Source organism: Euprymna scolopes, chromosome 46 (genome assembly GCF_053919585.1).
Source record: "Euprymna scolopes isolate OS-2025 chromosome 46, ASM5391958v1, whole genome shotgun sequence".
NCBI lineage: Eukaryota > Metazoa > Mollusca > Cephalopoda > Sepiida > Sepiolidae > Euprymna > Euprymna scolopes.
The window spans coordinates 91,576,788-91,593,526 of record NC_136527.1 but is presented as its reverse complement, the minus strand read 5'-3'; the positions used below and the strand labels follow the sequence as shown (position 1 = coordinate 91,593,526).

Below are 16,739 nucleotides of genomic sequence, written 5' to 3'. Positions count from 1 at the left end.
ATCCAGTTGTCCTGAACGTCCACTTGCCACTGGTATTCAACAATGTCGACTCAGAGGAGGTGGGGCTGGAGATTGCCCAACTCTTGCCACAAAAATTTCATGTGCAGGCACCCTTACCATGGGTATCCTTAGTCTGTCAAGACTGAAGGAAGCCTTGTAATACTAATCGTAATTAGTCTGTCTAGAAATGTAATCGATTAACTAAAATAATATGAGAGTTCAATAGAAACGTTGTTTTAATTTGAATAAAATATGCGCGGCTCTATACAGACTTCTTTCTCCATGTGAATTTTATTCTATTCAAATTAAAACAACGTTTCTATTGAACTCTCATTCTTGACGTTATTCTTACGTTACCTTCAAACATTTCAAAATACCACCGCCAGATACAATGCAAGGCTCTAAATTTACAGCATGGCAAGGAAGAAGAAAAGGAAAATAAGAAAAAAAACAGAAGATGGAGTATACCTCTGAAAAATATTTGTGATGAATTTCAAACAAGTAAAATATGTGTTTAATTTCCTAATATTACATTATGATTTGGCTTTCAAGCGCACTTGATGCGTATTTTATTTTATATAAATAATATATTAACTTTAACCATTTATTTGATATTATTTGATTCAAGGATGGAAAAAATTCACCAGATAAAAGTATATATACCGTACTTTGTGGTAATTGCATCAAGTCCAGGGTAATTGCACCAAAGTGCTCTTTTGGCAACCACGCATATAAAGAGGACTTCTTTTTTTTAGTTGATGCAATTACCCCAAAGTAGGGTATACATTTTTTATTAAATGATTAATAATTGGCAAAAAAATATAGAAACAGTTTTAAACGATTTTTATTAATCGTCTGTGATTTCTTTTATTTATTTAATAATTTAAAATGCAAAAAAAAAAAAAATTTAAAAACAGTTTGTTTTTTTTGTTTTCTTTTTGGCTCAACAGTGTTCCGGTATTAACATTTGTAATAACAGGTTAATTTGATTCCCAAAATATATGGTGGAATTAAGAAACGAAAAAAGAATGGAGAGAATGGAAAATGATCTGTATGCCTAACTATATCAGTTTTAGAAGTTTCCAGGCGATGAGAATGGGGGAAAACTGAACATTCCCGCCCCCCCAAAAAAAATTTTAAGCAATAAAAAATAATGAATATATTGATAGAAGAAGAAACACTGTTGGGTGAAGGGTGGGGGTAAGAAAACAGGAAATAATTTTTTTTTTTGGGGGGGGGGAGGGTTAAATTGATTAGATATTAGGGAGGTAGAGGAGAAAAGAGGAAGAAGAAGAAGATCCGGGAAGAGAAGGGGAAAGAAAGAGAGAGCAGATCTGAAAATAAAGAAAAGATCTGGAGAGAGAGAGGGGGTATGGAAGAGGAAGACGAAATCCGGGAAGAGGGGGGGAGGGTATGGACATAAAAAAACATTTAAGCAATCAAAAATAATTAATATTTTGATAAAATAACATTGTTGGGGGAGGAGGTAGGAAAACAGGAAAGAGTTTTTTTTAGAGGGGGGAGGAGGGATTAAATTAATTAGATATGATTTGGAGAGAGTGGAGAGTGAGGAGGAGAGAGAGAGAGTGGCTGGGGGAAGAGGAAGAAAAAGATCCAGGGAAGAGAGCAGGGGAAGGGAAAGAGAGAAAAGATCTGGGGAGAAAATGAAGAGCAAGGAAGAGGGAGGGAGAGAAAATGGGAAGAGAGAGAGAGCAGTTTGAAATATAGGAAGACATAAGGCAGACTATGGATGGGATGAAGATAGAGAAAAAGGTCAGAAGGTCAGTGAGGGTCATCAAAGGTCAAGGCAAACAGGCTGGCATTATTATGGCAGGAACTTTATTTGCTTTACATCAACTCGATTTGAGTCATTTAAAGCGGAAACTATACATTTTTGCAAAAGATTGCATAAGATTCAGTTGAAAGCAAGTTACTATTTTACCCTTGAAGGGAGTAGGGGTTAATACCTTTCGCAATAGTATTAGTGCATAGTTAGACATAGTAGATATGACAGAATTTTGATGTGGCATAGCTGATTCAATAGTCCATAATGGCGTCCATTAATCGCAGCCCTCTCTCAAGATATGGAGGCATAATTGATGGAAATAAAGAAAAACTGGAGGAATAATAGATGGAGGTAAAATAGATGGAGGTATAATAGATGGAATCGCTCATTTTTTTAAAAAATCAAATCGATTGATTGCCTGCTCTAGTTGGGGACCTATTGCGGTGCATCGAAAGCTTAACATGCTTTCCTGCAGTGACTTAATCCACAATATGTTATAGTCTTCATTGCACTGTAGAGAATCTATTGTTAATTCTATAAAATTATTTTTATATATACTGGCTTGAATTCAAGTTTAAAATACAAAACTCAAGTATCATGCTTCAATTGTGCTCTAAACAGAAACATTCAGTTCGAACGCGATCCTGTCGTATAAAAGAACCTACTGTTGATTTTATGAAATTATTTTTACATAATCGCTTGAATCAAATTTAAACATACAAACTTCAAATATCATGGTTCACTTGTGCTTTAAAAAGGAAGCATTCATTTCGAACGTGTCCCTGTCATATAAAAGAATGCACAGTCGATTTTATAAGGTGGGCCTTTCTGCTTGTGTGGTGATAAAACTTCTCACGTGCACTTGTGATGTTAGGTTGTATAAAAGTGTTAACTTTGGTCAAATTCGGACTGTACTTTCTTTAATCGGATTTTTTTTGAATTATCGATTTTCATTACTCATCAGTCGTATTTCAATATAATACCTATGTAAGAACATCCACAGACAGATCAATAAAATAATCGGCCTAGCTGTTTCTGAGTTTATAGGGAACAAACTCTCTCTGACACACTCACACACACTTGCATAAACACACACACACACTCACTCGCATAAACAGACACATACACTCACGCACATACTTGTATAAGCACACACACTCACACATACACTACTCGCATAAACACACACATACACTCACAAAAACACACACATGCACACACTCGCATAAACACACACACACTCGCATAAACAAACACATGCACTCACGCACATACTCGCATAAACACACACACACTCACCCACACACTCGCATAGACACACACGTACACTCACAAACACACACTCACATATACACACACACATACACTCACACACACTCGCATAAACACACACTCACACACACACACATTCGCATAAACACACAAACAAACAAACACACAAACAAACATACTAACACAGCTCCTTTTATACAATAGTAGAGAAATAGATATTTAGCATTTATTGATGGAACATGAAATGAACTTGGCCTTCGGGCCAGGATCAAAGTGTAGTATCCTTCATGACGCAGTTTTTTTTTATTTTTGTTACTGACCAGAGTGTCCCCCTTTTTTGGGGAGCTGGTTTCCCTCCACACTAAAAACCGACCTTATGTCTAACTCTGCCCTCGAGGGGAGGCAATGAAAAAAAAAAAAAACGAGATTGAGGAAAGTTTTTAAATTTCATTTTTGGCTAGGAGTAAACTCACCATCGTAAAATTGTTGTCTTTTCTGTAAATTGGGGATCATCTAAGTCCATTAAAGCCATAGAATGACTGCGGTATTTTGGCGAGAGTGTCTAGTGTTGGATGAGTCTAAAAAGTAGAGGCAAAGTTGCATGTTCACCGACCTCCAATTTTTTACCCCCGCCTCCCGATTCGGATTTCATGTCTAAGCAGAAAGGAAAAATTTCGACCTGTTATATTTTATTGCGTAAATCATTGTAAAGTTTTTGTTTATGTTAAATAAATTGGTCAGGAGCAAAGTGTAGTAACTGTTCTATTACTGCACTTTATTTTTCTGTCCTTGGTCAGTGAAAGAGAAATTTGTCTAGATGGAGGCAATTTAAATTTTTGCTCTAAGCCAGTGTTGCATTTTGGGCAATTGTTTTTATTTCGCCCTCTATGTTAAAAACTGACCTCGTAACTTAACTCTGCTCTCGTGGGGAGGCAAGTAAATAAGAAGAGTGTCTTCTCAACGGGGTCTGCAAATGCATTTGAGAGCGATAAGAGACGCATAAATACTTCAACTAGTATCTCATTTCACCTTGAGAAAGAGAGAGAGAGAGACACACACAGAAAAGGAGTAGGAGAAGTAAAACAAAAAAAAGGAACCACAAATAAGGAATCATACCAGCGACCCCCTTTTACATAGTGCTATAAAATGATGGATTTGCACTCCTCCGCTCTGAATATTGTCGACCCTCGAGTTTGGACAATGGGTGTGTTTTGCCCTGAAGCTTGCGAACCTTACGCCCCTCCTGCAAAAAGGCACGTGATTCTAACATAAATGGCGGCCTACAAGTCAGGGAGGAGGTAGACGATGAGGAGGCAGTGGCAGCAGTGGATGTTGGGACATGGTGGGAAGTAGGGGGAGAAGAGGAGGCGGACGTGGATGTCACAGATGTTGAAGTTGTCGTCGACACAGAGTGCAGACAGGGAGCTGGTCCGGTCGACCCCCCAGTCTTACACTGCGTGTTTTGCGACCACCACTGGATATTTTGAACGTTTGAGGCCTGCGTATTTACAGAACCTGTCTGGGTCACGCACTTTGTGCTAGCAGTTGCAAAATTGCCACCGGGAGTAGCTGTAGAAGAGGAAGTGGCAGTAGTGATGGATGCGGTAGTCACGGCAACAGAAGCCAATGCCGTGGTGGTGGTGGTGGTAGGAGTAATGGAAGAGGTGGTTGAAAGATGGGTGAGTTTGTGAGATGTCGACGTCAAAGTCGTCGACGTAAGCGGCTTCGATACGCCAACGCTGGAAGAACTTTCTGCTGCCGATGAAGAAGGGCAGTCCGTAGCACCAAATGTGTTTGGAAGTACTTGAGAAGCGGAACAGTGAAGACCAGATTTCTGTTCCGATGGGGCAATTTTCTTCGGAGAGGTATGAAACGGTGTACCTAACATACTCTGACCCACAACCTCAGACATCTTAGTTTGAAGCCCCCCGCCGTCACCTGAAGAGATGGCTGGTGTTGGGCTATCGCCGCGTTGTGTTGTGGCAGTACCGGTTTCTAATTCTTTGACCAGATTTGGGTCAAATTTACCGACAAGGTGGCGAACGGTTTTCCCGTCTCCAAGCGGTAAGTCAACCCCTTCCGGTGGAACAGCCAACATCGATTCATCCATACTTTTAGCTTTTAGAATTCGGACTCTTTCAGGGTCAACATGCGTCACGGTACTTTTGTCGCTTGGGTGAACGTTCTTTGATCCGGAGTCCTTACTGCCGGCAACTGCATGGCACTCGGATTGTCTCTCGATGAAATGGCAAGACAATGGCGAATCACGGGCATTGGACATGGCAGCCCCTTCAAACAGGTGCGACTTGGATGCAGAGAGATCTTTGATGATGTTGGGCGGTGGTTCCTTAGACCTCTGTTCGATGTGCTTCGTCATCTTTGTCACACATCCGGACAAGATGGATGGCTCTTCTGAGGACGACAGCACATTTGCATTGACAGCAGACGCTTGTTCTTTACTAGGTAGGGTAACTGGGGTTGTCTTTGAATGGCACGGATCATGATCCTGGTCCAGATCTGTCTGTGATTTATCGTCAGATCCCTGAAACTCCTGTTTTCTTAAAGCTTTCGGCGTAAGCTGCGCAGTTGTGGTCGTGTTAACGGCGTCGACACCTGCTGGCGTGCTAGCTGTATTTTTCGGACTGACACAGGTTGATGTGGTTTTGCTAGCAGTTGTGCTGGGAATGTTGGCAGTGGATGCGGCAGTGGTAGTTGTTGGAGGTGTAGATGAGGGTGGCATAACTTTCGAGGAAGTTGCCTGAACCCCCAAGGCAGTAGTCAGGGTGGTTTGGTTCGGGCTTTCTGACAGGCCAGCCAGATCTTCCGTTTCTTTGTCGAAGGAGTCTTTTGCCAAGCATTCATAATCTGTAAAAGATGAAAGAAAATTAATTCAATAAAAATGCTGTTCTCAAATATAACAGTCACTGGGCCAGGATTTTATTTTGGAAATGATATGAAAGTAGGTATCACAAACCAGCCTAGAGTTTAGCATGCAAAAATGGGTAAATAAGTGAAAGTTCTTTTAATTTCAACTTGTAATAACTCATTTTTTTTTTTAGGGTATTTTATAAAATTTGGACGTAAACAAAATTTAACCTTTTCTCTTCATGTAACGTAGTCGTCACACGCGTTTTCAGGAGAAAGCATATCCCTTTATAAAAATTGTTATAAAATATTTACTTTATAATGTTAGATATAGAGACGTGCCAATGTACATTTGAAATCCGAGTTGTGCACCCACGCACATTCCAGATGGAATTGATCTACATTTTTGTGTTTCATAAAAATGACTGGAATTGTAATCCATCTATATATATCTATAAAAGTGAACGTGTCTGTGTGCGTGTCTGTGTACATTTCCCTATGAAATAACTCTGTCAATTTTTAGTCTACAGACTCGAAATTTGATATACAGGGTACTGAGCTTTGGGAAAATTGATGTGATCGGTTTTTGGCCAGAAATTTGGCGATTAAGAGGTCAAAGTTCAACGATTTGACCTTTGAGAACTCTACCAAACTCCGACAATTTTGGGTCTACACACTTAAAATTTTAGATATAGGTTTCTTGGACATGGATCTAACTTAATAACTTGATTTGAGCACAAAACAATAAATTTTAAGGGGTAATAATAGGGGTCAAAGTTAAAAAAATTTGACCGCTTTTTTTTTTTTGTTCAACATACACTTCCAAACACATGGGCAACACTGGGCTGAAATGCTAGTTATCACAAAAACAAAGAACTGTTTACATTCGAAAGTCAGAAGTTATGAATTGCACAATGCAAAATAAAAAAGAAGAATGTGGTATTTTGATGTTTATAATTCCAGGAATGTCGATTTATCACTATATAAGGGGAAAATAAACGACAGAAAATAGTAGAGAGCAGACTGACAGCAGTGAGCATGATTGACATTTTGACATCTCTCCGTCAGCGAGCCACACACCAACCAACCCCACATAATTAGCATCTCTCATGCTCTCTCTCTCTCTCCCTCTATTTGTCAATAAACAAAAAGCTTAATCGTAAATAAAACTTATACTTTGAAATTCATCTATACTGATTTTAAGAATAGTGACAAAAAATTTTCAATGTGTATATATTATATACATTACATATACATTCAATAACACACATAATAAAATAATAATTAATAATATATGTATTACAATACTTAATAAATAATTAATTATTAATTTTATAATAATATTGAAAAAGAAATTGTTAATTATTTCATGCAGAAACGTTGCTTTGCTTGAAGGGGAAGCCAGATAAAAAAACCCTTGCTTTTGACGCAGTTTGCAAGCCGCACACGCGCAAACCATCATCATGATCTTCTGCTTTAAAAAGCTAAATTTGTGGCGTTATAGCATCCGTATCCTCCTGGTCATATCGATAATGCACTCGTAACGTAAGTTATGCGATTTCACGCCCAGCATGCATCAATTTATTTTCTTCTGCTTACAAAATTTTGCTTTCTGTTTTGCTTCTGGCTGATGGCACCCAAGTCCCGTTTTATTTTCTCTTTTAATGACCGCAATGTCACAAATCAAAAAAAAAAAAATTTATTTATGACCGGGCAACGCCGGGGCATCCTTGCAGCATTTCTATTTTGCTTTTGGTTTCACTTCTGCCTGATGAGTTTTTTCTTTAAACTGAATTTTACCACCGAGCAATGCCAGGTGCCCCTCCCACTCGTTAATCCAGAATATAAATCTCACCAGCGTGCCAGAGGTTTACTTGGCCAAAAATGTGGTGAGACGACAACAACTACGGATGGCAGTGATGGCTGAGAATGCAGTTAGGAGATTCAAAGTTCCTATCCGTCGCGGTTACCACCTGACGAAGGCCAGAGGAATAGTTGGCCGAAACGTTGTGAATAAACAAACCAATAAAAGATGAAAAACAACAACTAATAAAGATGAGAATAATAGTCCGAAATAAAATAAATTAATATATATGATGCTCATCTCAAAAATTAATTCCAATTAAGGAATAATATATATCTCACCAGCCTGTTTAAATGTATGTATGTATGTTTGTATGTCTGCCTAAAATTTTCGACAGAGGCGACAGATTTTCACGAGATCAGTATCGTTTCGAAGCTCGACCCTTCGGACAACAAATATCAAACAATTAGCTAAAAACATTCATTCCTTCAGCCTCAACTGGGCACTTTTCTACAGAGAGGGGGTCAGTTTTTTTCATTTACTAAAATACACACACACCTCCAAACACCCGGGCAATGCCGGGTACCCCCCCTAGTAATAAATAAATTATAAATAATGATAATAATAATGAAAATGTCAACCCACTTTTCATTGTTCTGCGAACACTACCTCCTGTAATCTCAACTTGTTCAGCACCGTAACGGTAGACCATGATATCCTTAACGTGGCTCTTCTCAGTATAAGACGACAACAGGTGGTCCTCCACACCAGCAGCAGCAGCAGCAGCAGGGTACAAAGGGTGGAGCATTTCCGAGTTGGGCCCCTCGTCGGGAAACAAATCGCCGCAATCCAACGACCCTGACTGCTGATAAAAAAGAAGCTCGGATGAACCAAAATTTCCTGGTGACAAAATCGGGGTGCAAGTCTTCCGTCGTTTCGTCCGTTCTAACCGTGAGCGGTCACTTTCTGATCCCAAGCTCGATGACCTTTGGACAGGGTTCTTTTTTGTTTCTTCATGAAAGAGACCCACAGCAGTCAGTTCATGGCAACTTGACCTACAGGAAAGAAAAAAATAAAAATAAAAGACACAAAACTCAAAGGTAAGCAAGAAATGGCAAAAACACTAGAGGATGACCTCCAATCTTTAGTGAAATGGGGACAAAAATGGATGGTCACATTCAATGCTGCCAAGACTAAACTTGTTTCCTTCAATAACTACAAGAAACCTTCTCTATCACCAATAGCAAAAGCCAAAGACTCTTTATCCGAAGGTACATCTTTTAAACTCCTCGGCCTAACGTTCACAGTAAACATGAGTTGGACCAATTACATTGAGAGCATTGCCAGGACTGCCGCGAAAAAGGTAGATTCTCTCTACCGTGCTAGAAAGCTACTAACGCCCGAAAGTATCCTGTACCCCTATAAGGCCACCATTCACCCATGTATGGAGTATTGTTGTCATATTTGGGCTTGTGTATCTGCTGCTTGTCCCTCACTCCTAGACAAGGCTCAAAAGAGAGTCGCCAACCTGATAGGTTCTGAACTGTTATCTAAGCTTCAGCCTCTGTCCCATCGACAAAATATAGCGTCCCTCTGCCTGTTTTACAAGTACTTTAACGGTGAATGCTCCAACGAACTGCAAGCACTTGTACCCCCCCTCAACGTAAATACCCCCGACAGACCCGACATCAGCTAAATCCCACCCCTTCACAGTTGAGATCCCTAGATGTAAGAGAGCCTTCTACTCCAGTAGTTTCTTTCCCAGAATGGCTAGACTTTGGAATTCCCTTCCAGGTTCCTGCTTCCCCAACTGTACTGACATGCAGAAGTTCAAGTGTAACGTGAACAGACATCTTGCTGCCCAACTCCCCACATAGTACCCCTGTAGCTTATGTCCCTGATAGTAGCCTCCTACATCAAAGGGGTGAAAATGTAAAAAAGATACTGTTTGGTTAAGACTAGATGGGTTAGTAAATGAAATTGACAAAGAATAGAGTTGGACGATACAATCATCCTTGTTTGGGTATAGGTCTCATTTTTTTAACCCCTTCGTACCTCAGCTTTTAGTGCAGTTTGTTTTCTTTTTGTTTTAAGTCTCAGCAGGATTACCCAGCATTGCCCAGTGCCACTAAAAACAAAATAGAAAAGCATTTCTGAGTATGCGTGGTCCCCCTCTGGTGCTGCATGTGAAAGGACGCCACAAAAAATAGTGAACAAATGATGAAAGTGTGAAGGGGCCAACGTTGCCTTCACATTTTCGTCAAGTTTCAGAAAATAATCGAATGGATGGGGCAAAAGTCATGGGGTAAAAATTGCAATTTTGGCCCCTTTTGAGCTCCTGGAATGCTGAATCCCTGTAAAAATGGACAAACAGTGCAGTTTCACGCCTTAAGACATATTTGAATTCAGCACCATGGAAAACCACTACATAGACATACATATCAAGTTTTTGAGTAATATCAAAAAAGAGCTAAAAAAAGGCATTTTTTTTTTTAAAGCCCTAAAAGCCCCAGAGGGATGTGAACCAGAATTTAGCCAGGGTCACCCATACTGAATTTATATTAAGAACAATGGCCTCCACATTTTGCCCAAGTTTCAGGAAAATCAAATGGATGGATCAAACGCTATGGAGCAAAAAGTGTCCTTTTGGGCCATTTTGGGGCATTTTTGACCTCTTTTGAGCCCCTGGGGATGCTGAACCACAGTTTAAAAGGATAACAATACAGTTATGTATATTTGAATCGACCACCGTAAAAAACCATTATATCGTCAGACATATCAAGTTTTTGTTGAGAAATATGGAAAAAAAAAAGCCACAAAAATGAGTGTTTTTAGCACTAAAAGTCCCCAGGAACGCAAACCAGAATGTTACCAGGGTCACCCATACTGCGTTTATATTGAGAACAATGGGCTCCACATTTTGGCCAAGTTTCAGAAAAATCTAATGGATGGATCAAACGTTATGGAGCAAAATGTGTCATTTTTGGCCATTTTTGACCTCTTTTGAATCCTGGGGATGCACCGAGAATTTTCACAAAAAAAAATTTTTTTTTTACTGTGCACATCTGTTTAATGAAATACAATTTGTGGCAAAATTTCAGGAAAAACTAATAGACGGTTATCTGGCAATTGTCCAGAATAACGACGCCACTGAAAACATAGGTCCCTCTCCGATAAATCGGGGGGGACCAATTTTTGAGATGAGGATTGATCATTCATATTATTTTAATTCTTCGGACTACTGTTCTCATCTTCAGTCTCATTTTCAAAATGTTTTGGTTGATGTAACCTCCGACCTTCTTCAGCTGTACACACTATCAGTAATTCCCCCCACTCTTTATCTGTGCCTAAACCAAAACGTAGATTCCATGAACAAAGCTTTTTTCTTAGAACTGCACGCCTATGGAATTGTTTTCCTGCTTTCCGGCTGACTACAATATGGTTGCGTTCAAGTCTAATGTAAATAAGTTCTTGATGAGCCGTTCTATATAAGTTATCAAATTTACCAAATTTTCATTACTAATGATTACTATATTGTCCAATGTCTACTGTACACTCTTTAACCCTTATACTTGAGTGGCCTCTTGGCCTTGATAAGTGGTGATTCCTATGTAAACAAAAAAAAAAAAGAAAAAAGGTATATTTTGTTGAACTCAGTAATCTTTTTGTCGAACGAATGGGTGGATAGTAGTCCTGTATAATTCGAAATTGCAACCTCTAGAAGAGTGTAACTTAAAACCGAATTTTACCAAGTATTTTATCCACTATGCCACGGGTCCTTGCTATTTTCACTACGTTTCAGTCAAGATAACCTTTCACCATCTTCAAGTGTATTTTGTTAAACTTTGGAATCTTTCTGTCTGACTCTGGAATCTGCCAAGAATATTGAACAGAATGCTTTATTTAATCCATGCTCTCGTTCTGTCAGCCACGATTGGGTAGAAGAAGTATTAAGCAATTTGCTATTATATTTGGAGTTGCCAGCACTGAGGATTGAACCTTCAACCTCCAAAACAGCGTCACTTTACAGACAAGGTTAAAAAAAAAATGTGACATTCTATATGACTACCCCCCTCCCCTCACTATATCCTTTTATCTTTCTTTTTACCCCCATCCCTGTTTTCCCCTTCTATCTTTTTAACACCTCCTTTTCTCTGTCCATATAGAGTAAAAACAAAAGCAAAAAAAAAAACAAAAAAACTGAAACCTCCAGAGCAGTATTAAAACCATCCTTTCCAAATTTCTTGCCACCACTTCCTCTGTTTGAAGAGAAATAGTCCGACATGCCAAATTAAATTGTCGGATAAGATCCTATATGTGGGATATTTATTTCATTTAATGAAACTAGGAGTTGAAATAATAATAACCTCTGTATTTTGATAGCAGAAATTCCCCTCTGGACCAAAATACGGTAGGTTTGCAACAACAAATGCCACATACAAATTTATTATGTCTAGACCATTAGTCACTGTCTTATGTAACTTTAGAATGACATTTTAGACACACTTAATCGTTATAATAAAATCCTACATTTCATCCTAGGAGCAACATCATCACAATCGCAACCATATTTTGCAGCGTTTTTGAAAAACATCAACAATAAAATTACATGGCTCTGGAGGCAGGCATAACCAAGGTCCAAGATCACAATAACTGGTATATTTAGCTAATTTAGACCTTGGAGAATGGGAATAATAGCAGTTTCCATATGTTTGAAGAAAAAGGTCAATTTTGAAGAGGTCTAGTGTGGTTATTGAGAAAAGTGCAAACAAACGAACAATTTTGAGGCAATTTTACCTCTATAATACCCCCTAGGAGAGCAACCAGAGTTATCTCAGAAAATTTACTTTCACCATGACTAATGTTTGTACCAAATTTAAAAAAAAAATCCTGGGCCTGGTTATTTAGAAAATTGCGACCAAACGAACAAACAAACGGGGGTGAATTACTAAGTCCCATCTCTCCTTTGTCAGGGGATGAAAAAATGAATCTGGTCCTGGTCTCCAAACTTGCTGCTCCTCTTCTTGACCTTTAGTTTTCTACTGCAACATGATCGCTAATCTAAAGTACTCTGCTAGAGTTATAAACAACTCCATCAAATCAGCACGTCACTGCATCAAGATGACAAGTAAAGCCAGATACGTTTTCTACTTGATCTGGCGATTCTTTTTAAACCTAACGGCAGACGTTTCCATTCCCTATACATAACCTGGCGGTATGGACCATTCTTGAGTATGCCAAACCCTAACCCGCAACAAGTCCTTACCTTTTAGGAAAGGAGAGTGGGGGGGCAGCAGGCAGAGAGCAGATAAGAAAATGACTGCATTTTACAGTTTTGACGTAAATCCAAGTTTGGAGACCAGGAGCAGATTACCCTGTCCCCCCCCCCGACAAAGTAGAGATTGAACCTAGTGATTCACTCCCTTAGTTTATTCGCAGTTTTCTCAATAACCACACCTTCAATTTTTAAAAAAATTTTGCACAAACATTAGTCATGATGAAAGTAAATTTCTGCCAGAACAGATTTTCCGGGATAACTCTGGTCGCTCCTACCTGCCCCATTTTTATAGGAGTAAAATTATATATTTTTTAAAGGAGTTGTTTATAACTGTATTAGAGTATTTTACATTAGCAATCATGTTACGTCAGGAAAGGAGCGGGGGGGGGGGAACAGCAGGCAGAGAGCAGATACGAAAACGACTGCATTTTACAAAGTTCAGAAATAAATCCAAGTTTGGAGACCAGGACCAGATTCTTTTTTTTTTTTTTTTACAAGGAAGTTACCACTTATTAAGGCCTGAAGGCCACTTGAGGATAAGGTGGTTGGTGAAATAACAGCATAATGATCAGTACTGGCAGAAATTACATAGAATTTTTCCTCACAACCATCAGTAATTAACATTTAAATGAAAGTGAATTTAAATACTTATGAAGCCATGTAAGAGGGCTGTAATTATTAATGGCCATGAGAGTAAGTATTTTAAAAAAACAAAATTTGGAATCATATGTGTATGCTAACTGACCACTATTTTCTCAATTCACAAAATAGGGATCAACTCTAATCTCTTAAAGGGGCTTTATAACTATATTCGTTGAATATAACTATATTTGTTCGATATAACTATATTTGTTCGATATAACTATATTTGTTCAATATAACTATATTTTTTTCGATATAACTATATTTTTTCGATATAACTATATATTTGTTCGATATAACTATATATTTGTTCGATATAACTATATTTGTTCGATATAACTATATTTGTTCGATATAACTATATTTGTTCGATATAACTATATTTTTTCAATATAACTATATTTTTTCAATATAACTATTTTTTCAATATAACTATATTTGTTGAATATAACTATATTTTTTCAATATAACTATATTTTTTCAATATAATTATATTTTTTCGATATAACTATATTTGTTCGATATAACTATATTTTTCCAATATAACTATATTTTTTCAATATAACTATATTTTTTCAATATAACTATATTTGTTCGATATAACTATATTTTTTCAATATAACTATATTTGTTCAATATAACTATATTTGTTCAATATAACTATATTTGTTCAATATAACTATATTTTTTCAATATAACTATATTTTTTCAATACAACTATATTTTTTCAATATAACTATATTTTTTCAATATAACTATATTTGTTCGATATAACTATATTTTTTCAATATAACTATATTTGTTCGATATAACTACATTTTTTCGATATAACTATATTTTTTCGATATAACTATATTTGTTGAATATAACTATATTTGTTGAATATAACTATATTTTTTCAATATAAAAACAAAACAAAAAAAGCAAACACGATAGCTCACCTGTTTTTCTTTTCCAATTCCTTCGTAGTTCTTCGGACAATTCCAGCAGGAAGATTGATATCCTCCATCTTGTACAGGGAGATGGGATTGAGAGGATCAAACAACGGGTCTTGGACGGAACCTTGAAACGAATCCTTCAGTGACCCTCCAAGAGTTCCTAACAAATCCTTGCCGGAAGATGATAAGCATACACTTTGCGGTCGCTCCGCTGAAGCCGTTCCTGCTGTGACTGTTTCACAAACTGCACCCCCACCAGCAGGGGCGCCTTCTTGTGTCTCCTCGGCACCAACAGGGAAGGTAGAAAAACTATGGGAGGTCTTCAGCTTGGGAGGCGATGAATGCATAGCAGAGAAAGCGGTGGATGAGGTCTGAATATGATTGGGGGTCGGGGTGTGATGGTCAGAAATGGGGGTCTCCTCATCTTTTTTTAAGATCTCCCATGAAGTTAAGTCATCTTCGGTGACCGTTTCGGCTTCGGTGACTGTCTTTGAGCCCGTCTTGAAATTTTCTTCCATCTTCTCGCGCTGTTTTCGAACGCTGCCCAGGTTCCAAGGGATGCTATCTTTAGCGTATCGCACTGGTACCGTAACACTATCAGATGGAGTTTCATCAATATCATTATTATTGTTATTTGGGCCACAGTCAACTGGTGTCATTGTTTGGTCTTCAACCTCTTTTTTTTCTTCCTTCAAGCCACCTGTGGAAACAGTCATAGCATGAGTGGAATTTGACTCTTTGGAGCCGTTCGAAGAAACGGTCACTCTGGAGCTGTCAGAAGAAACGTTCATGGTGAATGGGGATTTGGCCACCTTGGAGCCGTTCGAAGAAACAGTTATAGCCAAGGGGGATACGGTCAATTTGGAGCCGTCAGAAGAAGAGACAGCCGTAGCCAGATGTGAGGTGGCTACTTTGGAGCCGTCCGAAGAAACGGTCGTAGCGAAAGGGGAAGTGGCTACTTTAGATCCGTTTGAAGAAACAGTCATAGCAAGAGGGGAGGATGTGGTCACTTTGGAGCCGTCCGCAGAAACGGCCATAGCTAGAGGTGATGCAGCCACTTTGGAGCCGTCAGAAAGAACGAGAGGGTATGCGGTCACTTTGGAGCTGTCTGCAGAAGCAGTGGTGGCAAGCGGGGATGGAGTCACTTTGGAGCCGTTCAAAGAGGATGCCCTGATGAGGGGTGGAGGGGTCACTTTGGCCATTTTTGACGGACTTGTGGGAGCCTTTGAAGAACCATCAGACATTTCCATACACCTAATATCTACTGCAGAACAAACCTCTTGAATTTTCGTGTGTGGCAGACCAACGGCAGTGTCTGTAGCCATGTTACTTGTGACTAATGTCGTGGGAGCCGCCACGGTAGTATCGCATGTATCAAGCTCATCACCTTGTTTCTTAGCCGGTAACAGATTTGTATACATAGCTGATGGGGGAAGTGTAATCCAACTGTCATCAGCCTTGAATTTTGATGGCAAAGTGTTGTCTAAGGTGTATGCCCGCGTGCGGGGCTGGCCGGGTTCTAGAAATTCAAACAGGTCATCTCTGTTGTAGAACAGGTCACTGTGATCGAACGCATAACAGTTGTCATCATCAACTGGGAGGAAACGTGGGTCATCCTTTGGTTCGTAGTATGTAAAACCACTTAGGCTTCGAGCTTCTGCAAAGAAAGAAATTTATGTATTAATTTAAAAAAAAAAAAAAAATGATAAATATAAATAAAGTTCAAGGAACTAAAATGAAACTAAAAACATCAAAAATGAAAAAAATGTTTCTTTTTTTAACATTTCAAATGAAAAATGTTTTTAAAACAGTAAAGTGTAATCAAAAACATCAAAAATGTAAAAAAAATGTTTTTTTTTTTACATTTAAAATGAAATCAAAAACATTCAAAATGAAATCAGAAAACATCCAAAATGAAAAATGTTTTTTTTACATTTAAAATGAAATCAAAAAACATCCAAAATGAAAAAAGCTTTTTTAACATTTAAAATGAAATCAGAAAACATCCAAAATGAAAAATGTTTTTTTAACATTTAAAATGAAAACAAAAAACATCCAAAATGAAAAATGTTTGAAAAATAGGAAAAAAATTGGGGGAAAAGAAAAAATAGGGGAAAAAGAAAAAATAGGGGAAAAGAAAAAATAGGGGAAAAG

At 38.2% G+C, this 16,739-nt stretch overlaps 1 protein-coding gene across 1 annotated transcript in view; it reads right to left on the bottom strand.

Annotated features, from left to right (window-relative positions):
• Positions 1-3,354: 3,354 nt before the first annotated feature.
• Positions 3,355-16,739, bottom strand: part of LOC145270911 (uncharacterized) — a 317,731-nt gene continuing 304,346 nt past the window's right edge. The window contains exons 16-18 of the mRNA XM_080126463.1: positions 14,589-16,242; positions 8,373-8,782; positions 3,355-5,923 (exon numbers count right to left, since the gene is read on the bottom strand). Coding sequence (XP_079982589.1) covers positions 4,188-5,923; positions 8,373-8,782; positions 14,589-16,242 — 3,800 coding nt within the window. The 3' untranslated portion in view covers positions 3,355-4,187. The remainder of the gene's footprint in view (positions 5,924-8,372; positions 8,783-14,588; positions 16,243-16,739) is intronic.